The following is a 26,797-nucleotide window of genomic DNA, read 5'->3' on the forward strand; positions in this document are numbered from 1 at the left end:
CAAGCCTTTGATAATGTCCCTACAATGATACCTCATTTGATTATCCAGACCGGTGAAGTCATGAATGGCTCAACACAAACTGCCCATGAAAAACAAACAACCAGAATAAATAAGCATCTTCTTACTTGTCTTGGTAATACTTTTATACCCATTTCTCACCTACCAACCCCTTTTTGCCCAAGCCAAAAAACAGACTACAAACTCAGAACTAGTCCCCTCTGCCATATTCACACTGACAAACTGAAAGCCTTCAGCCAGGGATCATCAGCTGAGCTGTTCAGAGATCTGGAGTGTTAAGTTGGCATTAAAGACAAAAGCATCTATACTAGATTAGTAGTATCCAAATCTGTCACTCATTCACTAGATACAGGTAGACTTATGCAGGCACTTAATGCCAATTTCAGCACTGAAAATATATTTCAAGGATTGAAAAGTGACTGAGAATAGGAAAAGAAGGTGAAAGCAAAGCCTGGAAGGTTTGCGGAGCCTCTATGGGATAGTAATTGCTGAGGCAAACTTAAGCTGAACAGAACACTCACTTAGTTTGTTAAATAAATCAAAATGCAAGCTAATTCTAATTTTAATGTAACCCTCTAAGTGTTTGAACTAAGGAACCCTTCCATGTCCTTAGGGCCCACTATTTCAACTTAGCTAGCATAGTCTAACCTGGCAATATACCAGCAGGAACACTTGGACAGCATAAATACCACACCACCTCACCAGAGTGGTAAGCACTCACCCTGGGGTATTCCGGCTTCTAGCTCAAACCAAAATACTGAAGGAGGAATGCCATGGGAGCACCTACTTATTATTTTAATTGATTCCAAGATGAGGCAAGATGCACCATGATTTCCCAAATCCCAATTTTTTAGTCCAACTAAGGGAAGGAGAAAGGAAGAATGGAGTTTTGGGAGTCTTCCTGTGAAATGTCTCATTGGGTAATCCCTTTTGAACCTTGAGCCACAATGTCCCACATTCCAGGTGAGTAGCCCAGTATCTGCAGAGTTGCTCTCTTCTCTATAGTCCATACAACATTGTCTGACTACAGTCACTGCCTCCTCTATTTCACATGCAGGAAGACAAAGCCTGCATTACTAAACCAAGAGAAGAGCTCACAGCTTGAGGATTTAGTCCATACCAAACAAATTCTAGAATTTAAACTTTTTGCAGCTTAATTATATTGAGAAACCATTAGACATATTAAAGAATTAGAATACTGAACTGTTAAATATTAGGCAACTGACCCATACCTAATGTAAAGTAAGTTTCTAAAAATGTCCTCAGAAAAATTTAGTCGAAAAACAGGTGTAGGAGAAAATTCAAATGTGACCCGTAAGGCCCCAGAATTTAGAAATGAATTGGGATCAGTTCATTCTTTTCCCATGGGGTAACTTGTATAAATGTAATTCTATGGTTTCATAAAACCAGGTCAAGTTTCTGTCCCCTGAGGTCCTTTGGCAATTTGAAGCATGGCAGCGCTTTTCCTGGCTACAAGTTCAAATCTGCATGCGTTCTGGATTTCTGAAAGGAAGTGATTAGCCAAGCTGAAAAGATAGACCCATCCTGTACAGAGCACACCTTCCACACAGAAAACTACTTACAGGGGTGAAACACAATTTCACAGAGTAGAATTTAGAATTAGTTGGCTCTGCATTTTTCACCTCTTAAAAAAATTCCTTTTCTCTCATCAGCTGGCACACCAAAGAGCAGACAAACTTACCACGTAACAATGCCAGCAGTTTTAACTAAGGACATTCTTCTTTCCTTAGATGTCAAAAGTTCTACTCATGTTGTCATACTTCAGAATGTTTCTGAATACATGCATATCATAATTATTATTGTATTACTTCTCATATCACTGTGTTGTCCTAATTTAAGTATGAAGACATGTAAAATAAGACTCAATGAGACAAAATCACAGAAGGTGTTCCCAGAAAAGATGAAAAAAACCCTCTGTTGGCAGACCCACATTAGCACAGGCTCAGCAGCAGAGAGCTAAAGGCAGGGAGGCTCCAATCCTTCAGAACAACCTGAAACTACTCTGTTTAACACCACATCCCAACCACTGTGTCCTAGAGCCTGACTTTTATTGCAATGAGGCCAGAATGATCATGGGTTGAGTCTGACCACTCAGCTGAGCAACGAATCCCTCTGTGTGAGACTGCACATCTTCTGGGTCAACTAAATAGAGTCAAAGAGCAGAGGAAGGATAACAAAGAAATTCAGGTTGTTTGAGCAAACTTCTCAGTGTATAAATCTGACAAACTACAAACTACAGCGGTGGGCTGCTTCTTCTCAAGATAAAAATCCACCCTTTCTGCCAATCTATTGAGATGGCGCCAGAGAAGCTCTGAACAACAGAATTTGTCGAAAGTTTATTAATTCTTAGCAATGTCCCACCTGTTGTACCTTGAGGTGGCCTCAAGCCAACCTAACAGCTGTGGCTATCCCCAAACATGTTGACTAAAAATCTCACTGATGCTCCCCCCCCCAGGAAATGCTATGGCTCCTTTCTTACATGATTTGCATGCACGCTCCTGAAACAGCTATATGCTGGTAAATTAGTATTTCTAATACATTCGTCTCATAGTTTCTCAAAACTGCATTTTATACACAACTATATGTTAAATAGTAAATTACTGTAGCAAGAGCTTCTTTTTCTACTACTGCCATTTTTAACATCATATTTCAGCAGCAAATTCATTTCAAAGAGACCCAGTAGAATCACAAACCATCTATAATGCCCAGTAATGTAAAACAAAATATTTTATTACCATTTAATGTTTATTTTTTACCCTGGCCTGTTAAAAGCTATGAGTATCAGCCTAAAAAAATCCGTAAAAAACCAAGCAATCATGCTTTGTATTAGAACAATAGGCAACATAACTTGCACCAGAATAGTGAAGTCAGGCTTTACTGGTAGATACAGACACAGAGAAATAACAAAATCCTATGTATCACCTGAGTTGTAGAAACTATTCTAACAAGCTAAGAGAGAAATGTATTAAAAAAATAAAAAATAAAAAAAGAAAGAGAACGTATGACTTTTCACTTGTATTAGTCCTTATTATATATTTAATACCACCTGAGGTATTTTCTTCCCCTCATGCAGCAAATTACCGTTAAGGAAACAGAAGGTAATTGAAAAATTGTTTCACTTCCTTCCCAGCAAACTACCAGTGAGAATCAGCACTAAAATGTGAAAAGTGACAACTGTGGCACATATCTTGGGAGCATGAATTCCCTTCAAAAAGGGACAGGCTGCATCTGTACTACAAAAATGAATATTAAAAATCCCAGCAGAGGGTATGAAGCCACAGGTTATACCAAATTCCGATACTCATTCCTGCAAACATTTTGCCTCCATTTCCTAAAATTAATTAATACGAAAGAATGATCACAAAAACACTAAGATTGCTTTAGATGCATGATGCATTAAAAGATGCATCACGAGCCTATTCTATGCAACAAGCGTTAATTTACAAGACACTAAATCTCACGCATTTTTTCAATGCTTTCAAACTGTCCCTGCAAATACAAGAAAGTATACAGCAATCCAGCTTCCTACCTAAGATGTCAACTGAGTCTTTTATAGCACTTCCAAATATATTTTGCATATGCTTGGTTTAAAAGAGGCATGTAGGCTATTGAAACCAACAGGCCTATCTGTATTCTTAAAGTTACATAAATGGTTTAAAACCATAGCACTGTTATTTTAATGTAAATAACTAAGTCCTACAGGTGACCTTGTCCAACAAAGAAAGGTTTTTATAGCAGGCCAAGAGACTGGAAACAAATTATATGCTTCATAAAGACAGATAACGTTGTCATCCATTAAAACATGATATAACACAAATTAAAGTATTAAGTTTATATTTTTACCACATTTAGAAAATAGTAATTAAAAAATAATAGCTTTAGTAATGTTTTTTTAAGGAATGCTCAAACTATCAATAAGCCCTGACTAGATTTATCATAAAACTGTACAAACTGCACAAAACTGTAGCACATTGTTTGCACTCCTCTTAAAAATACAGTATCTAATACCAGAAAGCAGGGGTTTTTCTGTCCCATATATAAAATAATGATTTAGCTCTTAAAAAAAAAATCATTAGTAAGTATGAGAACAACATGAAATCAAGGTTACAAAAGATGCTACTAAATAGTAATAGTAATACAATATATTACCCGTTTCCTTTATATCTTACTTTATATAACTGCTTTGATTCCTTACAATCATTTCATGTAAAATGAAAAAGCAAAGCATTTCCCAGATGTAAAATACAAAAACAATTTCTATTGTACAACAGTTTGTAAATACAAGCTGAGAGACATGTCCCAAACTACAACTTCTGCTCCAAATGTAAAACACCTATTACCTGATCTCAGTACAGCATTGTTAACAAGTGCTCTAACATGAACATTCAGAGTTATGAACTTCAATCATGGCATCCTAACGTTACAAATATATTTCAGCTGTCAATTATGCTAAAGCATGTGCAGCAGTCCCACGTACTCCCATTCTTCCTCTTCTCCCCATCCAACTCCAGTATGCAACTCTTGTTATTTTGTCACTCAGGTAATCTGTATGCACACCTACTGTGCCCTCTCATTCAGTCATACAATCTAAGGAACAAAATGAATGTAAAAAAATATGTCTTAACAGCGAAGGTGCACTTTTTTTCAGTATATTTAGTATCACATAAAATTATAATGTGAATAAGAAAACTAGTCTGAAAGCTTTGCTTGAAGCCAAGCTTGTTTTAGATCAAAAGGAATTTAGGCATAATTTAGTCATTTGGCCAATTTGGAGATTAATTCTATAAATTATAAGGATGAATAAAATTCTGTTATCAAAACATCTGCTTATTAATGGAAAAGAAAAAATCCAGTTGGTGTGGCAACGTGCACCAGCAAATTTTAATTGCACCTGCTCCGTTGTTCCTGGACTATGGTTTAAATGGCCATAAAATCCTACTGTTTGATATTTGTAACAAAAAATGTATTTCTTTTTCATACTGAAATAGCTTTCTTCTTCATGATGAAGATACAAATTATGTGGGAGGCAAAGAAAACATCTAAAATAAATTAGTTTGGAGTGAACAAGGTACCTTTAAAAAGAATAATGAACAGAAAGTTATGTTAAGTGTTACCCACACAACTATTCTCAGGAGTGCACTATAAAAACTTTGGAATATTTTATTGTATCAAAAGCATAATTTAATGAACACTAACCAGAAAAAGCTTATATTATTTCAAAAAGTTTCTGCCTATAACTAATAAAGTGTTTTGATATACACAATTTAGAAGATCTTTCCATTCAATTCTGCAAATTGTATTGTATATATCAATCCACCTGCCATAGGAGGATGCTCACCCTAAAAGTAATTATCACAAAACATTGTTTCAAGCAAGGTGAACTAAAATAAAATACATTTTGTGATCCATTTCCTCAGTCGCAAGTCATGCAAGCACTGTCATTCGTTTTGGTGGATGTGTCCTGAACTACCACTCAGGGTCTGTTTGGTCCAATACCCCATCTCCAAAAGAGACCTATGGAAATTCACAGAGGAGAAAGCAAGTTTTCTGTATTTTCAGAGTTATCCTTCCCTGGCGTAGTTTCCCAGCTAATCACTATGAGTGATTTAGAGTGGAAAATTTCAAACTGGGACGTAACTGGATGGTCAAAAATTGATCCTTCCTCTCATGAAATTGAGTGACAGCATTTTTCTACTTAATGCTATGGAAAATATACTATTACCCTTTCTCTTTTTCTTCTGTTAAAAAAAGAAAAAAAAAAAGAAGAAGAAAAAAGTTGAAAACAGTTCACAGTTATTAACAGTCAATGCTAAGATTCCATATTTTGTAGATTACGCTTGAATATTCTGCAATGCCTGTGAAATGAAACATCAGCACTTGCTAGGAGATGCCTCTGGCTGAGCACAATATCAGATAAATAAGTAGAACATAGTGAGTTAAGGATAAAGTTACTCCTCAAAGCAAACTGGATTTTATCATTTCAAGTCACAGACACATCTTGATTCTAAATATAAAGATTTTTTGTTTATGTTTCAGGATTTTTGAAAATAATTTAAATTATCATTGAAAAAGAAAAATTCTTCCTTAATTCACACTGGAGAAATTATCTATATATGAATTAACCCTCTGGATCATAATAGCTTTCTACAGATGACTCTTCAGCTCTATCGTTTAAATACGTATTTAGGCAACTGAAAATTTACTGTCAATTCCTATTATGTCAGTCCACATTATGGCGCTGTTACAGCATGCACATTTAAAGATTATTGAAAAAATTACTGTTCATGTGCAGTATATAATTTGCAAAAGGTTAATCACTATTTTAAAACAATGAATGGAATTAACTCATAATGCAAAGCAGATGCCCCAAACGTTATTTTTAAAACAAAACATATTTAACTTATAAAAGAACAAAGAGGATCTAAATCCAGTCCTGTTGCTTAAAACCAGACAGCCATCATGGTTGATCTGGTCTCTTCTTTCACTGGCTTGTACAATTTAGATAAAATTCAGTAGTTTCTGACTACACTCTGCTATCCTGCAGCCATTAATGAATTTTTACAGCTAAACTTGTAAAGCTTCTCCATGACTAAGAAACACTGTCAATGGTGAAAGAGATTTACTTGTACCACACCAGCAGAGATTGCAGTAACAATTTAATATATCAATTAGGTAGTTCAAAAGGAAAATATTAAAATTCAGTCCAGTGTATGAAAATTCTCTGGTTCATATGCAATTCACTTTAGATGACCAGTCACAGGGATGGGCAAAAACAGCCATCTAGAATGATCTAGGAACAGGGGAAAACAGAAGAAATACTAAATGGCAGTCAAACCAGATTAGCGTTTCCAACAAATATTCAGAACCCACTCCGGATTGCAGAATATGAAGAAGGACGAGTCGTAAATGAGAGTGCTTTGAGTGCATTTTGGTTTAAGGTGCTGAGGAGGGGCAGAGAAGAAGCCCTGGGTGGGCGCAGCAGCCCCCTAGCACAGCCCATAGGGACACACTGTGGGGCACTTGCTCCATGTGCCCAAGGGGGTCAGCAGGTGGGGGCCTGAGGCTCCAGAAAGAGTGTGGAAGCCTGAGACTGAACCAAGAATTTGAACAGAGAAGGCAACGGTCTGAGAAAATAACAAAGCTATTCATATAGCCCTTTCTTGTAAGTAAAGTTGATACAAACCTGACAATGAAACTGCTTTTTTACATAAACTGCATCTGCCAAGAAAAGGTTTCTTAATTTTAAAAGGAAAAAAAAACTACACAAAACTTTACCAATACTCATAGCTATAAGATAAAGGAGGAGTTAATCAAGGTGAATCCTTGAGGAAGATCATGTGAAGCAATATAAATGTCCCCCTGCCCATCACTAGCAGGTCCTCACCTCCCTGCATGGGAACAGCGTCGGCAGCACTTCTCAACAGGCAGCCAGCATTCACAGCGAAGTGTTCCCTTCCAAAGTATCAGATACCCTGCTACTGCCAGCAACTGGAGTATCAGATTAAAGGGATAAATAGTTCCGTCCTGCTGCAGAAAGTATGGTCCAAGGATTTCAGCTTTAAACGACAATACTTACCATTGAACACATAATGTAAGATAAATATTAAAGCACTGTTATTATGAGCAACTGGAGTATTTTATTTTGTTTAAGTCTAAGGAAACCACTTCCAAACCTTTTCCTCCTTCTTTATAGTTACTACAACTTATCTTCTGGCCTTTCAGAAGTCATGTTTGCTTGTAAAGCCTTCCACATTTCTGCTGATTATATTTTAATCATCTGTGGCAAGAATGAAGGTCATCAATATAAACCAGAGGTACTATATATTTGACATTCCTTCCAGTTGCACTTGCTGACCTGTTCATTTAAAGTATCTATGATCTGTACTAACCTATCTGGGTGAGATACTCCTTTAATTAATACAAACAGGAAAAAAAAAAGCTATGCAAGCGTGCAGTATTCAGTAAACAAGGACATGCTAGGTCCACATAATTTGAGAGAAGCAGAACCTAGAAAAGAGGGACTGGATAACTGCCGTGTAAGATAGGCTTTGAAGAGAATTGTTTCATGTTCAGCATCTTTCCCCTTTATACTCAAAAATCAATTAGGTTGTTTTCCAAAAATTGTAAATAGCTTCCAAAGGCTGCAAATAATTCCTGCTTTAAGTATGAATGTCAATGAACTCATTCAAAATCATCTTCAAATGTCAGAAAAGATTAACATATCCTGGTCACAGAAGGGAGGTCAGAAGAAAGCGCACGCTTTTAGCCTTTACTCGGGTGGGCACGATCCAAAGCCAGGCTAAGTCTATGGGAAAACTCTAGAAAGGGACCCAGCATAGCAAAATTCCACAACAAGTGCTCAAAACACAAGAGACCAGAAACAATCTGGGATCAATAGCTTCCAGGTCATTAATCCTAGGCAGGTGACATCCAGTGCACAGTTCGCTACTCTCTTTCACCCACACATTCAAGAAACCTGACTCGACTGGCATCTAGTAGCTCGAAATATTTTCCATGTTTTGCCTTTATCCTTCCCCTATTTGTTTGGCATATGGCTTTCTAGCATCCCATTAATGTCAAACCGTTTAATCGGAATGTAAGCTAAATGCACAGTTTGCTATTTCCTGGATTTCTGTTTGGCAGCCAATGCTTTTTATGAGGAAAATAAAAGCAAAGGTCAGTATGACCAGAAAAGAAAAGTCATCTTCCATAACGGAAGCTTATTTTTCCAGTGAACTGATACACAAGCCTAATTTAGAAAAAGGTCCTTTAGTATCATGTTATTATTAGTAGTATCACAAATAAACACAGAAACCAATTCACTTTACAGACCTCCACATTAAACATTCAATAGAAAATCCCTTGGTGTTTTATTGATTTTTGTTTTATTGATTTTTTTAAATAGCAATATCACAGTTAAAATGTATCATTTTGGTGAAACACATCTAAAACTTTTCCGTCTCAAAATAAGTTATTACAAATTATTTCCACAGCAACTGGCAACTAACGATTCAATCCATTTAAAGAACAACAAAGTAATGGCTTTATTTGGATGCCTTTTTTGATTAAATAACATATTAACCTTGATGAAGCTTTCCAAAAAGGGATTAGCGTACTCGAGTGCATCAGCTGATTATGAGACAAATATAACAGTGATAAGATGCTGGTTCAAAATTTTTCAATCTGATGAGTATAACAATTTAGCCGCTAGGATGGAGTTTGGCTCTTCCAGATTCCATCTCAACAGTAAAGTGTCCACAAAAAAGACATTACCCAGCTAAAGTATGCAGCAACTGGGAGTCAGGAAAGGTCGCTTAAATCACTAAACTGAGTAGATCAAAATACCCTGCATAATTACTGTAATGTCAGAAATACTTAATTTGTTAAGAAAGAAGAATGAAATGTATTAGAGGGGAAATCCAGAAAGCAAGTACAGATTTATCTTCCCATTATATCATCCATTTTGACCAAAACTCACTGACCCACTTTGCTTTATTCGTCTATACTGTAATAATACATTTTGCATACCTATTGTATATCCTCTCCATTAATTTATTTGCTTAATGGATGTATAAGTAAGTCTACTACAATTACGCTTTTTAAGGGTCAAATCCTACTCACTTCTGAACCCACTACTGTAATTTCTACTACACTGGATGATAACACAGCAGACCTCAGGAACAGCTGAAACACAGCCGATTCTGTGCTGTTGACATAATCAAGCCATGTTACAACCAGGCTGCCAAACCCTTTTATACCCCTGCCAAGTCCAGGAATTGGTGACTCCATATGCCCGCAACCGCCCCATCCAAAAAAAAAAAAAAAAAAAAGTTTCTGTATTTCTTAATTCTACATGTTCAAATTAAAATTCACACGTTATGACTGTGACAGAGTAAAACTTCCATGAGTTTATTTTAAGGACCAAATCTTGGAACTCTTGCAGAGTTGTTGCAAGTTACACGCACCACACGGACACACACACACACACACACACAAAAACCCCAACCCAACAATTGTCTAAGAGCAGCTATTAATATTCATGTTGATTCCACATGAAACAACAGCAGAGTTACCCGAGCAGCTACAGTTATGTCAGCGCTTGGAAGTTATTCCAGGCTGTTTTGTCCGGCTGCCCTGAATATTCAGGAACTTCAACAATCCATCTAGCAACTGCTACCGCAGAGTAAGTGCTCTGCTTCGCCTGGCTCTATGCTAATTACTGCCAGGCACCCTCTGCTGAATCGGGGGGGACGAAGGGAAAGAGGAGGGGATGTCACACCCCCCTCCATAGGGGACGGGACGGGACGGGCAGGAGCACGGCATCGCGTGGGGTTAATTCCCCACGTGTTGGTTGCTGCTGCACCTTGAAATCTGACAATGGGAAAGTGAAACGAGCCCGGTCTGTTTGTTTGGGTGTACTGAAAGTAGCATCGGGACTTTGTCCACGACCTCCTCCGTGGGAAGTTCCCGCCGCCCCTGCAGCGCGGCAGAGCCCGAGCCCCCCGCCCCCGCCCGAGGCAGGGGGAGAGCCGCCGGGAACTGGAGGCGCTTCCGACCGCTCTGATCTCGGGGTCACGGCAGTTATGCGATCCTTTCTCCTTATCGCGCAGATTCAGCCCCTGTAACCTACAGATTGAGAGATAACAGCCCCATGCTTTCGCCCTCCGTTGCAAAGGCGGCTGCTATTGCATCAGGAATTTCCTCTTTTGCTAGCTCCTTCTATTCCCCCCAACACTGCTCTCCGGCTGTGGCAAGTTTGGGGCTCACCTCCCCCCCGCGGTCTCCCCGGCCCGCGGGGTGCGGAGATAGCCCCGCACCGTCCGCAGCCGCAGCGCTGCTCCCCGCCCTCGGCGCCGTCCCCGCCACCGCGCCCGCGTTACTCTGCGCGGCAGCAGGATCCAGCCTTGCCAAATCTCTGCCGCGTTCCCGCTGCCCCCCGTCTCCTCCTCCTCGGCTGGTGGGGGCCTGGAGCTGCTCGCACCTGCTCCTCGGGGACCGACACCCCCCCCCCCCCCCCCCCACCGAGGAAGCAGCCCAGCCCGGCCGCCTGGCATCTCTCCCCACTACCCCAAAGAAAAGCCGCTGCCACCTCCTCCTCCTCGTCGCCGTCTTCCCGCCCTCCCTTCACCTCCCCCGTTCGCCATGTGGCGACTGCCTTACAGCCCTACACAAAAAGTGCACGTGCCCCCTCGGATATGTGACAGCAGCTGATGGCCAAGCGGCCTCCATTGCCCTGGAACCGGCCCGGAGCCCGGGCAGCTCCGCGCCCCATCCCACTTCACACGACACCCCAGTGTCTATGCCCCCATCAGGACCGCTCCCCGCCCACTCCCGTGCACCCTTCGGGCGGCTTTTTCCCAGGGTTGCTCGCTTTAAAGATACATCCAAGGATAAACTTCAGCTGCGGGTTCGGCCAGAAAGCACTTTCCGGCCCCTTCCCACCCCCGCCGGCGCTCCGCTCCCGCGCTGCGCTGCCGGCGGCCACCCCTACCCCCGGCACGCCTCGGCCCGGGGGGCAGGGAAGGGGACAATGACAGGGCGACACTTGCAGGGCGCACCAGGACGGGGGCACAAACACGCCTTCCCCTTCCCCCCTCTGTCCCTCCGTCCCACCAAGAAGCAGCGCCGCTGGCTGCGGAGAAGGCCGGCTGGGTGCCGGGGCAGCGCGGGAGGGGGCAGCGGGACGCGGCGCGGCGCTCGCCCGGACCGCACCGCACCGCGCGGGGGTGGGACGGGGGCGGCGGCGGGGGGGCCGGCGGGGCGCGCGTGTGCCTTGCGGCGCTTACCTGGCGTTGGTGCAGTCGTTGTAGAGGGTCTCGAAATCCTTCCTGGAGATGAGTTTGCAGCGGTTGACCCCGGGCTGGATGGCCCCCAGCCCCCTCAGGATGCGGACCTGCTCCACGTTGCAGACCACGGGCGTGATTTCGAGCCGCTTCAGCTTGGTGTAGACCGTGTGCAAGCCCCCCACCAAGTGCTTCAGGAAGAGGTCGAAAGCCTGGGGCAGGCAGATGAGCTCGCAGCCCTCCACGGTGAAGGAGGCCACTTTGGCCCCCCTCAGATCCACCATCTTGCACTCGTTATTCTGGGGGGTGTTCTCCACCGGGGACGGGGTCGAGTACACGGGCTTGCCGGGCAGGCTGCCGGCCGCGCTGGCCGCGCTGGCATTGGGAGTGGAGGTGCCGCCGCTGCTGCCGCCGCCGCTGCTGCTGTTGCCGCCGCCGGTGCCCAGGCTGGGGCTGCCGCCGCCGCTGCCGCCGCCGCTGCCGTTACCGCCGCCGCCGCTGGTGGTGGAGGTGACTGTGGCCGCCGCTGCCGCTGCTGCTGCGATGGGCTCCGGCCGGAATAGGTTTGTCCCCGAAGCGGCCGGCGGGGGAGCGATGGACGGAGACGGAGAGGAGGTGGCCGACGACGAAGTGGCCGACGACGAGGTGGTGGTGGTGGTGGTGCAGGCAGCAGAAGTTGAGACCGGAGGCTGAGGGGGGACCAGCTGGGTCGGAGGGATCAAAGCAGCCGGTACGGCCATGGTCACATATACGGCGGAGGGGGCAGGGGGAGGGGGGAAAGTTCCCACACACACACGCAGGGGAAAGGGGAAAAATAAAAAAAAAAAAAAATTAAAAAAAAAAAAGAGGAAAGGAGAGAAGGGAGGAGGGGGGAGAAGAAGGGGGGGATAACCCCAGATCAGGTGCTGCGGCGAGCGAGAGAGCAGGGGGCAGAGTGAGAGAGAGAACGCACAAAGTGTCCCGCAAGTGGGGACGGAGGAGGAGGAGGAGGAGGAGAAGTCCGCTCCGGGCGGCGGGGCTGGGGCCGAGGGGAGGGGGAGGGCAGTTTCTTTTTGTGGTCCTTGCTCTAGCACCACGTTAAAGACGAAGGTGAAAAGGAGGAGGTTTGAAGGACTTCGGTTCTCTCTGGCAAGTACATTGATCAAAGATTGAGAGGGGAATGACAGAGAGAAAATGAGCGGGGAAGTGCTGGCTGCTGCTGCCGCCGCCGCCGCCGCTCGCTCGCTGGACGAGTTGTTGTTGTCACACGGTGCGGAGGGGAGGAGCTCCGGCAACTTGAAATACCCTTTGAAGCAGCAAAAGGCTCACTCACTAGTATTAACCCAAATTATCCAACCAGGAACCCGGAGCAGGAAGACAGAGAGAGAGGGAGAGAAGTCCCTCTCCCCCCTCCTTCAGGAACCGTTAGATTACATGTTTCATATTTCACCCCACCAGAGATGAGATGTAATTTTCCCAGCCCTTTTCAACAGTCGCTTGTCAACACAGTTTGCGGAGAAACACGAGCGTCTCCAGCGTTCCCCCAAAGCCAGGCGGGAGAGGGGGAGCCGGGGCGCGGGGCGGGCGCTGGGCACCGCACACCTTGCCGGGGCAGACAAAAGCAGAAACCTCCGGACGGGGCTGTTACTCTTGCTGCTGCTGTTGCTCTCCCGGGACCACAAACGCTCCTCCCGGCGGGGTGGGAGTTGCTGCCGAGGGTCCCCTTTGTTGCGCGGCGGGCGGCGGCGCGGGGCGCGCACGGGCAGCCCCACGCGGCAGCATCCGCGGAGGACTTTGCTGCGGCGGCCGCGGATCGAGGGGACGAGGCACTACGGGTCAGGCCGCCGAGAACGCCGCGCCGAGCGGGCTGCGGCGGCACAGAAGTAACTTGGGAGAGGGGCAGGCGGGCGGCCCGCGCAGGTCCCGCCGCGCAACAGGTGTCGGCGGCGCGCAGCAGCCGCGCAGCCCCGGCCCGGCCCCTCCGCGGCACACAGCGCGCAAAGTCAGCCGGCGCGCTTGCCCGCGCATGCGCAGTGCGGCGGCGGCAGGCGCGGTACCTGCCGGCCCCGAGCCGGGATGCGGCTGGAGCGCGTTTGGCAGCTGGCGTGCCGGGCTCCGTCGGGAAAGCCAGGGGCTGTGTTCCGCCTGTCTTGAGGGCACTTCGCACTTTGAAAGGGGTAAAGAAATGGCCACTGGTACAGGTGGGGGGGGTCTGCAAAATCAGGGGTCGGTGCGTGCGTAGTTCTTCCTGTTTTAAAAATGCACCCTGTGTGTACTTAATTGCGATGCATGTATGTGCCCATAGCCTTTTTTTCCTCCTATGATGCTATTACATGAGACATGACTCACGGGATGACACATCTGTAGAGTGGATAATCTCAACTGTAGTAATTTGGTGCAGGGGAATTTCCACAGTATCAGACATAAACTATTCTCATATGATCTGCTTGCTTATTGTACTTTAATTTACGGGAATTTGTGTTCTAGTGCCACTTAAGACACCTTTTGCTAGTGAAATTTAAGCTATCCTGCACTAAAATCTTTAGAATTGCTAATAAAACCATGAAAACACAGAATAATGTTTTACTTTAAAGTCTTCTGTACCCATAATTGTGCAGGACACTTACTTGAGCCCTTTTGAGGTGGGGTTTTTTGAGAATGTTTATCTGGAGGAGCTTATACAACTTGAGTTCCAGTGGTGGGATCCCAGTGGTGGGATCTAGTGTTGCATAAAACTTGTAATTTCAAAATATAAATACACCGCCTCTGTCTTTTTTTCACTTGTAGAAAGCCAACTCTGTCCATATTTTCCTTCCCTCACCTGTTCTTTTTGCATGTCACCTTCTTTCACACCTTGTGAAGACAGAACAGCTCCATAAGAAGATCAGGATAGAGCCAAACACACCACTTGGAGATCTGGGTGAACTCTGAATTAGGAAAACTACCACTTCATTTGTTCTCTACTTTTCCTACAACATGATGCACACCAGCTCTTCTGTTTTTCTATTTGCTGTGTGCTCCCACAGATACATAATTCTTATGGTCCAAAGGAAAATGTAATTTGAAAGGGTTTACTACCAGGGGTCTGGGTTAACCTTGATGATATCAATGCAACACTGGGATTAGAAACCTAGAAAGAAAGATTTTTGAAAAGGTTGGACATTCCTCAAAGCTTCTGGCACGGTAAGTGTTTCTAATTATTATGGGGAGTGTCTCAATTTAATTTAACTCTCACCTATACTGACACAGTCACATAAAGCAGCAAATCCTGAGGTCATTCTTTGTAAACTTCTCTAGATTGCATTTCTCTCACTTGCTGACTGACCCTTTCATGTAATGATATTGTTGGGTGTTTTCTTTTTCTCTCTCTGAGTTGATATCAGCAAAACTCAAATTACTGTAACTGATATTTGAAAATTCTCCCTGTGTCAAGTGAAGACTTATGGTGGTGAAATCAATAAGACTGTTTAAAATTCAAAGACCTGCAAATCGTTCTGTTTGTCCTTTGATAGGGCCTGGGCTGATTAAAATGCGACCAAGAAAGCTTAATTGCTGCACTAATTAAGAAGTCTTTAATTTCTTTCCTGGAATATTGTTTGAAGCAGGGTTTCTGTTCTGCTCATATAGCTGTTCAGGGCAGGTATTCTCTCTCTTTCTCTCTTCTTTTTTCTTTTTACCATTTCGGTGTATTAAAATGTATGTTAAAACGGTAAGATGTATTGACAGTGATTGTAATTTATTGCTCTAAAAAAAAGACTGATATGGAGTTCACTATTTTATTAAATTACAATTTTGAGGGCAGCTGTAAAGGGTAAAATGCAATTACAAAATGCATTGTAGCTGTTGCATTTTAAGGAATTTGAATACTTGACTGACAGGAGATAGGATAGTACACCAGTTCCCTCCCCCATCTTCAGTTATTATTGATAATTAAATATTTAAATTCATTCAGTAAAACACCCCAGAAAAGTATTTATCTTCTGAACGTGTGTGAAGGAATGGACCGGGGGAGGGGATGCAACAGAAGATAGGCACCTGGTAAGGATGAATAGTGTATTATCATGCTAAGTTCATCCACATTTTTTTTTCCCCTGCATTTCTTTGAAATTTATTTTCCTGATAAAAACGTTTCTGTCTTGTATCTTGTCTTACCCTTGTTTAGTGACCTATTTTGTTCACTGTTTCTCAAGAGGAGAAATTAGATGATTTCACAAAGCTTTTTGTCTGATCAATAGAGTAATGTTTTAGGTTTAATCATGCTGCATTATAATTCTGGCAAACAACTACCTAGCAGAGATTCTAAGGAAGGAGCAAGTACTGGCAAAGAGAAGGTAAGTTCTGCTTTGCTTTAATCTCAGGTCTCAAGCAGCAGTCCCCCTTTGAAGAGCTATCTGCTATTTAGAGGGAAGACTGAGAAAGAGGGAGGGACCTCATACAGAATCCCCCCTGCATCGCTCAGGAAAATAGACTCATAGAAATGTAAGTGTGTGAAAAGGGATCTCTTTTTGCTTCTCTTCCACCAAGACATTTACTAAACATTGACAAACACCATGAATACAATTGAGATTGTTGTGAAGTGTTGTATCAGTAGCAAGAAACTGGATACTGCAGCGCTGTTTTTCTAATTGTTGCATTATAGTCAAAGTAGCACAAAACCTTGTCTAATAAAAATACAAACTGGATTCCTTTCAGTGACAGGACAAGTAGATAACATGCTTAATAGATACAAAGGGAGATTTGCCATTCCAAGCACGACGTCATGCTAATTATGTTTACTCTAATTGAAAGCAAGGTTTTGGGGAACCTGAAATTACTCATAGGATATTTTTAATAGCTGAATAATAATAAAGTGCAGCAAACGTTGATCACAAACCTTTTGGTCTTTCAAAAATCTATTGGAAAATTAAATGAAAAGTGGAGTTTGGTACAAACAATGCCCCAGGGCAAAAAAACAACTAACACTAGATTTTCCAGTCCAGCCATAACACAAATCAATTTGAGCACATTTCTATGGCCAGACTGCCAGATTGTTATGACTGCTAATTCACTCAATCAAACAGTACATTAGTACACTGGGCACAAACAGCTTTAACAATAGCATGCATTTCTGAACAGTCCACCATATATCATAAAAAATCCAAAATACATGGCAAGATTGGTTTCACATTCTGTTTACTACAAATTGTATTTACATATGGTGCCTGCCTGCCTTAAAAAAAAAAAAAAAAAAGTGATGGAAGAATGAAAGTGGAGAAACTTCAGGAGCTATTAAAAAGAACTTTCAAAGTCCTTAAAAACGAGGATCTGGGAGCACTTGCTCCTGCTTGCGCTGGTGTTTAATGTGAATCTCTCAGCCCGAGAGCTGACAGCAGGGGCTGGCTATCCCGAGCACAGAGCTGGATGGGGAATTGCTGCGGGCTTGGCAGCTCGCACACGCCCTACCTAACCCCAACCCCGGCACTTCAGCGCTAGAGCGTCTTTTGCTGGCTTTATTCCCGCGAGTCAGCTCACTGGCTCCGAGGGTATTCACCGCCTGAGTAGAGGGGCAGGATTTAGCCCCAGGGAAAATCCCTCAATTCTTCCCCTTCATCCCCGGTAGCAATGGGTATTTTCCCCGGGGATGTTGGCTGGTGCTGCGACCGAGGACGCGCTGTACTGGGAGATGCGATAACCGACGGCTCGGGAGCCCTCTCATCCCTTCCCTCCCTCCTCGCCTGCATCCGACACACAAACACACGCACGCCCCACGCACACACCCACGCACAAGCGCATACATGGAAATTGCAAAAACCAAACGCCAATTAAGCTACTTGCTTATTTACGATTTTTTTTTTTTCTTAAGTCTCTATTCTGACTTCAGAAAAGGCGTTTCGAAGTCAGTAACTAAAACAGCCCTTCTGTCGATCTGAGCTCTCGGTCACGTTGCTTCTACCAGAACCACATGGTGAAACGGATCGGGTCGTGTTCCCCTCCCGTGCTGGTTCGGGATGGAAGGGTGGAAGGATGGATGGATGGATGGATGGATGGATGGATGGATGGATGGATGGATGGAGCAGTGGCTGGGCACTGCCTGCTGACATTCACCTGACAACTGACAGCCGAGCAGGAGAGCTGCAGCGCGGGGAGGAAATGATAACCAACTTCCCTGAGTGATTTAAGAGAGGGCTGAGATAGACGGGGGCCCCTCTGTGTTATTTAGGTTAGACTTGGGCTCTCATTAGAGGTCCTCAGTCCAACATGCTAATTCACCTACCAACAGGTAGGAAGAGTCGCTCGGAGCAATAATTATGAAGTACAAAGTCCTTGCCATTAAATTACGTTAAAGCGGTGATCTAATCGGAGCTGCCCTTTGCCGTGCCTTCCCCCCCTTACAGAATTAGCTCGCTCAGCCGCTCTATCCCTTTCTCCCAAGCCAGGCTAATCGGAACGCTGGCATCGGGGAGCCGGCCCCGCGTTCCGTGCTCCTAGCTCTCCACTGCGGTCCCTGCCGGTGCCGGGGGACCGCTCCTCTTGCTCCGCGGCCAGGAGCCCGGGGGAGCGGCTGAATCCTCCTCCCTCCGTCCATCCCCCGGCCCCGCCGAGCCCCCGGTGCCGCGGCCCGCGGGGCGATGGGAGGGCAGGCGGGCGGCCATCGGTCCCCCGCGCCCGGCCGGGAGGAGGGCGGCGGCTCGGCTGCCGCTCCTGCACTAATTGCTTCCCCTAACAGTATTAATAACAACGACAAAAAATGCACATTGCTGCCTTCTTTTTATATAGGAACTGACAGCCTGAGAGACGCAGCCTCTTCTTCCTCATGTCACTTAAGTGAATGGAAAACATTTTGGGGGGGGGGGGGGGAAAGAAGTGTTGCTTTTATTAGTCTAATACTTCAAAAAAGCAGACAAACATTATTAATTGATTTTTCGGGTGAAGAAGGATATTTAAAAGTCCGAGCCCTTGCTTGAAAAGTTTCAGCACAGAGCGGGATTTTATAGAGTTATAAACTCTGGGTAAGAGTCTGGATGTTATAAATGGAAGTGCTGACACAACCTTAACTATAGCGTGTAAACGGCTATGCTATAATATCCATTAAGCAGAAAGAAAAATAAGATGGCTGATCAATAATTTATACAAAGAGTACCAACTGCAGACATAATAACTGTAATGTTTGCAAAGCAATCTCTCGCTCTCCAGGCTTAACAGTAAACTAGCGGGGCTGTTAATTTCCAACTCCTACAGGTAAGAGTACAAACAAATTACTTAAACTTGTATTTTGCTCGATATTTTGCATGCCTCGGTAGGATAAAATACAATTTAATTACGATGCAACTTGGGCTGACTGAGGAGCCTCCCCCTCCCTCCCCCTTTCCTCCTGCTCGCCCGCCTGCTCCTCCGAGGGGACCTTCTTGGGCAAAACTCCGCCCGAGAGACAGGAACAGGTCGCTTGGACGGCGTTGTAAACGGGTCGATTTTTGGGTCACTGTAGTTCTTCAGAGAGTTATTCATACACGGAAACAAAATGAAGCCATTTAACTTCAAAAGAAAGTTACAAGGTTTTCCAGTGCCACGAGCTGAAACACAATACCCCCACTGGCCCGATAAGCATCAGCTGTCAGAGGACAATGCACTGGCTTTCCATGCATCAGGCTACCGGCAAAAAAAATCTGCTTTAGGGAAAACCAGTGCTTCTTCCACTGTCATAAGCGACAGTAGGCAAACAACTGATCTCTTCATTGGCATGGGAGCGTTATCTCCCATTTCTGTCTACTGTATTTAGGTAGCAAAGAAGAGGAGCAAAGTCTGAAACTTGCTAAGTAGACTCCTGGGACGTGCCCAGGTTGTTTTGTTTTGTTTTGGTTTTTTTTTGCATGTCTCTTCCAATAGTACCAGAGAGATCGCCTCTTTGTGAAATAACAAGAGATAAATGTGTCAGTGGAGGACGTTTTTTGAAAATTCTCCCCCATGCCAGCCTGGACAAAAAAACAAAGTTATATTGCCAGCCGCGCGAAACGCAGCTCATGTTTAACGTGGCGTGCGCAGCTCTGCGACAGCTTTCATCTGTGCTTCTTTGGGATGTCACGGGTGTTTTGTGTAGTGAAAACAGAGAAGTAAAGCGAGAGAGCTTTATTTCTGAGCCCTGAGCTGTGATGCAGGAAGGCTGCTCTGCGGGGTAATGCCTAACAAAAAAAAAAAAAAAAAAAAAAAAAAAAAAAAAAAAAAAAAAAAAAAAAAAAAAAAAAAAAGGCTGTAATTGCCTGTGTGCCTAGTGCTTGCTTACCGGTGACCTCTCCCAGTCCAGCTTCAATGCAGTAAAATAACATAAGTGGCAACTGTCTGTACAGTCCGCACGCAGACGGAGTCCTTTATATGGGAGCAATAGTTGCCCCGCCCCGGCTGCCCCAGCGCCCGGGTGGATGCAGTGTGGGATATGTGTGGATAGCGCTGCTTGGAGAAACGGAACAGAAGGTGCAGCGCCCACTAGTGCCTGTGACTGGGGAGGGGCAGCGCTCCCTCCGCGCCCCTCCGCTCCCCGCGGAGAAAGCTCCTTTCGGGGAAGGAAATGTGCGCGGAACTGGGAAACGCCGTACGGACAAAGGAAGGTTTAAGCCCATCTGTGACTAAGTGAGGGTTTGCTTCTTCATTGTCCAAGTGTAAGCTTAGAAAAAGCAGAAATGGAAAAGTTGTCTTTCCCCTGCTGCTCCCCATCTGTCTGAGGAGGTGTGTGAATGGGGCGAGTGTTTCACAGGCAGCATCTTCACACTCATAGTGAAGAGAATTGGAAGAGCTGCCTGGCTGAAAAGCCTTGAACACCAGGCACATTTCTGCACTTTGCATACCCGGCCCCAACACTTGAAAACTACAGATTTGTGAAATATTTTCATTAGGCCCTGTTCTTTTTTCAAGTGTTTTGAGTTGTGTTTTGAGGGGATTTGTTTATTTGTTTAAATGCGTGAGAAATTGTTACTGGGCAGCATTTAGATTTTCTTGGAGATTGTCTGATCTCCTTGATGTGGAGATGAAGATGAACTTTGCAAGGAAGGCAACGAACAAGCCTCTGGATAAAAGATAAGTAGATAAGCTCAAAATAAACTTTCACAATGGCAGTGAATGTCTCTTGTATTTACTTGTTGTTTGCTGTGGATTGGGCTACTAGTTAATGTTCCCAGTCAGATGCAAGCACTTAAAAGTGTGTCCAGCATAATATAATTTCCTATGCAGGGTTCCCAAAGCTGTAAGAGACAGCTTTAGATTATATCACACACATTGAAGCACAAGTAGGTGATGATGAGCTAGACCTGTCTTCTTCTAACTCTGTCTTTCAGTAAACCCTTGGTTCACGTTGTATAAACATCGTAAGATACTAAGACCTTTTTTAGCAGAGAAGAAAAACTCCAAATATGTTCTCAAGCACCTTGGGCTCGAGGTCTAAAATCATCTGGTGAATAATGAAAGGCAGTCCAGGATTAACAGTTATCCATTCTCTACCTCTATTCGACAGTTGCACCTTTCCCTCATTTGCACTGTGCATTCTTCATCAATAATAAGAACCAAAATGTACACCTAAGTAGTTCCCTATGCCAAAAATATATAAACCCATTAATATGGAAGGCACTAAATACTAATAATTTGAAAACAATTCGCAGCGATTCCTGATGTTCTCTATTTTCTAATTAAAAAAAAAATCCACTTATTTTAAAAGAGGATAACACTTGGCATAGATCTAAAACATTTTTAAAAGTTTCTGTGTCTTTATGGTAAGTTAAAAGGGAGTAGTAGGGCCAAAATAAATTCCCTTGTAATATACATGAATTGATTGTGGATAACAGCAAAAGACTTTTAATAAGACTGTTTGAATTCACTGTTGTCTGTTCCTCCTCAGTGCTCAGTAATTCACTGCAACTGAAATTTATTAATATGAATACTCGGTTTTAAGCATATGTATTTAAGTCCTTATACAAAGTAAATTCTTGGACTATTTATCCAATAAAAATGCTTATAAAGTTAGCAGTTCCTGAATACATTCATAGCTTTAAGTGCAGCTGTAGTTCTAGTGGCAGAGACTTAAAATCAGAAAGCTAGAAGCTGAGTCACAAAAGAGTAAAAAAAAAATAAAACCACATTTTATCTTTATATTTTGAAAAGAAAAGGAAGTTTTTACAGAAAAGCATTTGAGTAACAAACAAATTTAAGAAAATCATTAACATCTAAAAGGAGGTGAATTACAATAATTAAATTTTATCTACACAAAATACTTTTAGTCAAAAGTATATACTAGCAAGTTGGTTTTATTAAAATTTGTTCTTCTAAACATGTGAGTATAAACTTAAGATGTAAATTTCAAAACAAGAAAAATGAGCTACCACCATCTTAATTGCTTTAATCTAGCCAGTTAGAAAGAGTTTTAATTGTTGTGCTTTTGCTTAATTACACCCTTCTATCTGATGATCAGTCTCAGGCAGTTGAGGATTGTTCTGTTTTTCACACGTGAAGAGGAATAGGACAACTTAGATCCATGACAAAACTCAGGTTCTACACTCATACTGCCAGTTGTCTCATGATTTAGGTGCCAAAATCCCTTAGTGCATAAGCTCGTGTTGACACAATTCACCAAGTGTGTAGGTTTCCACTGCTGGTCATACTGATGGAGCCACAAATCTCAGAGCTGCTGGGGGCTTTTTGAAGAGAGACTCCATGCCTAAACACAAGCAGTCTTGGCTTGGGTTCGCTACATTTGCACAAATGGACCTTCAAGGAAGGTTAAGCTGAAATGAGGCTGCGTCCATATTTGCATTCTGTGGTACAGCTAATAACCAGTTGGGCAGGTCATTTCCAGGGTGGGAAACCAGTTTTCACACATCCAGCTTCTATTGTTCCCACAGGACAAGAGCTAAGCCAGATTTCCTACATGGCGGCAATGAACGTGAGCAATCACTATGAGGTCTGCAATAATTAGGGTTTCACTGCTTCTTCCTTGGAAAATTTAGGCCAGTTGACAAATACACTACTACCATGAGGAAGACTTCCAAGTAGACTCTCTTACTTCTCAAGGAAAATGTGTCATCTTGCTGAGAAAATATTTTAAGGGCTGAATTTAACCACACCTGCACTGGGGCTGTACAGTATCTTCACTGTCAGTATCATGGAGTACCCCTTGCTGAAAATGAAGACCCTTTGCTCTCTGCTGGTAAAGTTGTCCTCTTTTGAAAGTGGGCCCCTAAGTAGTTTAGATACTTCTAAAATGTTCTTCTATGGCTTTTACTTTCCGTTGCAATTTGTACCATATTCAAAACAAACATTTTCTTAACAGCTCTAAGTTTTATTTTTTCCTATCAAGCTGAAACAATTACAAGGAAAATAATGCATATAGAAGTATCTATAATTGAGAAAGTGTTTTCCTGAGTGTTTTGTTTCCTACTGATATAAACTTAGAATTCAGCATACAGTTTACAAGTAAGAGCTGATAGCAGAATACTTTTAAATACAGTGATACATAATGGCCGCAGTAAACACAGTTTTGGAAGCTAGGTTTATGCTAGCAAATTAAACTTGCCTGGGAATATTCTTATGCAATAAAGCCAACTACCACATATGCCTATTTGTAAACTTCTGTTCAAAACAGGGTAGTAGTAGCAGCCTTCCAGCTGGGAAGGGTCTCAGATGTGCAGCTCCCTCTCCTTCAAACTGCACTCAGGAATTTGGGTTTAGGATGCTTAAAGTGTACCAAGGGCAATTCAAAGAGTTTTACAGTGTAGACAATCATGGAATCATGGAACACTACTGGCACTAGTGCAAATGTAGCTTGAACTTTTTTATATTACAGTAACTGTCTTAAAACATATATTCACATTGGACATTTTTATAGGTACAAGCTCTTGATCTTGCGATCTTTACATGGGCAATGTTCCTATTGACTTCTAGAAATGAAATCTCAAAAAAAAGTTTCCTTCATTAGTGAGGAATCCAGCTTTGGCTTATAATTAGAGAAGAAAAAAGAAGTAAAATTGTAACACAGGAGGAGCTTGCTGAAATGCTCTCCAAAACAGTTTTCCAATGGCATTAAAGTATTACGCACGAATACTGGTCCTGCTTAATTAATTTAGCAGCCTAGGCTAGAGATTCAGGTTTTTGTGTTCTCATGCTTTTGTGCTGGGTATTTGAAGCTGAAAATGTAAACATGAATGCATTTTCTATAAGAGCTTCTAGAAAAATGTTAGGGAAGGCAGGGCACATTCCTTGCTGGGTTTTGTGTTAGATTCTTTACACTCAACGTCAGTCCCAGAAACCAGCCTGGGAAGTTAAGAGTCTTCTTGCAACAGGTTGCCTCTAGTTAAATTTATAAGGCTATTTGTAACTTTTATTGATAGGAACACCGTAAAAAATCATTATGCAAAGGGACCAATGCATTTGTTCGTGTGTTTTCCCCCCAGTTAATATGAACTTACACAGTATTGGCCTGTTTCGGAGTCATATAAATGCAATGTCTTATACTTCTTTTTCCAGCTGTAGCTTGTTTTGAATAGTCAGACATATATAAAATGACAGAGGAAAGATTATTCTTTAGAATTTTCACTTTGCCATTTACAAATGAATGATGTTTGCATCTGTCTTAACACATTTGTGAAGTGGCCTGTAAAGGAAGACAGTGTTACAGATTAAGCTGGAAAACAGTCTTGAGAAGAAAAGTATCTCTAGTTTTATTCAGAACCAGCAGATACTACAAATGATATACCTGACACTTCATAAATAATAGCACACCAAAAAACTCAGGAAGAAAATTACTTTTTGACTCAGTCTTGCAGTCAATTGATATTTTTTCCAGATAAAAATTTCAGGGTCAGTTTTGAGAATCTAACACTACAAAAGAGAATAAAATTTTACTTTCTTCCACTTGAACAGCTTTCAGATAGCAATTACTAATTGGACGTCTGTTAGAAAGATTTATTTGGGAAATGGTTGACTTTCTTTCTATGGCTTGTTTTCCCACAAACAATGTTTTTAGTACTCATCTCAGAAACATTTTTTAATGACAAATCCCTTAATTACTGATGGAAAGAAAAAACCCCTAAACTTATGCTCTTTAATTTGTCTCAGCACTCATTGACCTCTCATGTAAATTCTAGCAATCTTCAATTCATCACCTCACTTCTTGGGGGAGGCTATAATAATGCGGAGAGAAACATTATTTCTTGCTGCTGAGTAACGGTACAAAACTTGTTTAATTAAAAAGCCTAGGCAAGAAGGGTCCTTGTGTCTGTGAGAAGCCTGAGCTCTCTTTAAAGGCTCAGTTATTTCTCCGATAACCAGCGATTATCTTTTTTGCAGAAGCAATTCCAATAAGACAAAGGTGCCCTCTGTAGGGGACAGGCTGTAAATGATGATGGGGAGCTGGAGTTTAATATTTGCAGAATGTGACAGAAGAGAGTAACTTCCTAGCTGTCTTGCTCTCTGAGAGGCACTACAGATTAAATATTATGTACAAATGAAACAGTGCAAAAAAACCGCAAAACCCCTACACTTTAAAATAAAGCAGAAAATAATACTCTCAACTGCAGATAACTAACAGTTTTGTAATAAGTTGCCACAAAGCTAAATGTGTAGCACAGTGAAAGCTGCACAGCAAGAATCTCCTGAATAAAAGGAAATATGAAATTCAGTCAAAAGAACTTTATAGAAATAATAGAATTCCAAAAGCAACATGCTTGAGAGGTCTCTGTAGCATGTTCTAAAAAGTTTACCACAAAGCAGATTCATTAACCATCCCAGGTGACTCGCATATTGCTTGCTAAGGAATTGCCTTTGTTAGCATGCCCACAGACACATATTAACTGGTGTGCAGAATCTCTAGTGGCTATTTGCAATTATTTTGGGAATTCTTCCCTCAATTTATAATGACAGCTAAGGCCAGCCCAGAGAGAGGCAGGGAATTCAAGACTAGATATAGTTCATTGCTCATTATTAATTTTTTAGGCCTCATTTTTTATAATCCATGAGGATGACCTGCAGTTCTTGTTATCTTGATTTTCTGTGTCTCCTTTTCTTTTTCCATTATTTTAATTTATATATACTCATACTGCTGGAGTAGCAATTGCATTGCAAATAGTACCCTGCACTACTATGTAGTGAACTGCAGCGTGGAGTGGGCAAAACCCTCAGAAATATGATTTATCCTCCATCTGACTTTTCTGGAGAGTCAAAGAAGCAGAATGTAGTTCTAGTAGCTAATGCACATTATATGTTGGTTACTACAAAGTACTTGACTAAACCATAGTTTAGAAAGTGAAGATCAGTATTGTAAATGTGCAGTCTGTTTTACTATAGACTAAGTATACAGCCAGCTTCTGAACATGACTGAAAAGAAGGGTGGGCTTTGGTCACTTGTAGAAGAGTTAAGGATAACAAATTTTAAAAACTGTGGATTAGCAAAGGCGTTTGAGAGTTTTTTTCTGGTCTAGATCATCAGTAAAGGTCCATTTTCCTCGTTCACAACATCAAGCCTGACTGCCTGCCAGAAGTAGGATTGAAGGAAAGGGAGAATGTAAACCTATGACACTGCCTTTCCTAATCGCAGGTTCTGGTCAAAGAGAGCTTGTTCCTTTCTTTACCCACTGTAGGAAATGCTTGTATGAGAGATGCATCCCATATTTGAACCATGTAAACATCAGATTAAGGCTGTCTTTTGTTTTAACTATTATCTAAATCAGTAAACTCTTTTCCTTCAGCCCATCAAATAGCGTCGAACCTCCCAGTCTCATTCAAGAGACGTAATTTCACTATGCTACTTTTTGATCTTCAGGGCATGCCTCCAAGTCTATTTACATAAATAAATGTACAGGGAATGACTGAGATTATGGAGCTTTGTGGACTTTTGATGTGCCCTCTTCACATCCTGTTGCTTACCCTGTGAATCAGATCTGACACTTAGCAGGGTATTCACTTTACCTTCTCTCACAGCCAAAATTAATGCAAACTAGAGGACAAAAGTGGAGATCCTAACTCAATGGGGAATGCTTGTAGAT

At 42.7% G+C, this 26,797-nt stretch overlaps 1 protein-coding gene and 1 long non-coding RNA gene across 8 annotated transcripts in view; one reads left to right on the forward strand and one right to left on the reverse strand.

Annotated features, from left to right (window-relative positions):
• DACH1 (dachshund family transcription factor 1) overlaps window positions 1-13,039 on the reverse strand; it is a 353,085-nt gene extending 340,046 nt beyond the window's left edge. For 3 of the 6 annotated variants that reach the window (XM_088159745.1, XM_014870941.2, XM_014870939.2), the window contains exon 1: window positions 11,826-13,036. In XM_088159745.1, the coding sequence (XP_088015871.1) occupies window positions 11,826-12,562 (737 nt within the window). In that variant the 5' untranslated portion in view covers window positions 12,563-13,036. Of the gene's footprint in view, window positions 1-11,825 lie in introns of all 6 variants that reach the window. The other 3 variants (XM_088159742.1, XM_088159743.1, XM_088159744.1) reach the window with 2 other exon arrangements.
• Window positions 13,040-13,848: 809 nt separating this feature from the next.
• The window catches only part of LOC148224835 (uncharacterized), a 170,839-nt gene continuing 157,890 nt past the window's right edge, over window positions 13,849-26,797 (forward strand). For both annotated transcript variants that reach the window (XR_015801534.1, XR_015801533.1), the window contains exon 1: window positions 13,849-16,280. This is a non-coding gene — a long non-coding RNA (uncharacterized LOC148224835). The remainder of the gene's footprint in view (window positions 16,281-26,797) is intronic.

The sequence above is a fragment of the Sturnus vulgaris genome, chromosome 2, assembly GCF_052056855.1.
Source record: "Sturnus vulgaris isolate bStuVul1 chromosome 2, bStuVul1.hap1, whole genome shotgun sequence".
Classification (NCBI taxonomy): Eukaryota; Metazoa; Chordata; class Aves; order Passeriformes; family Sturnidae; genus Sturnus; species Sturnus vulgaris.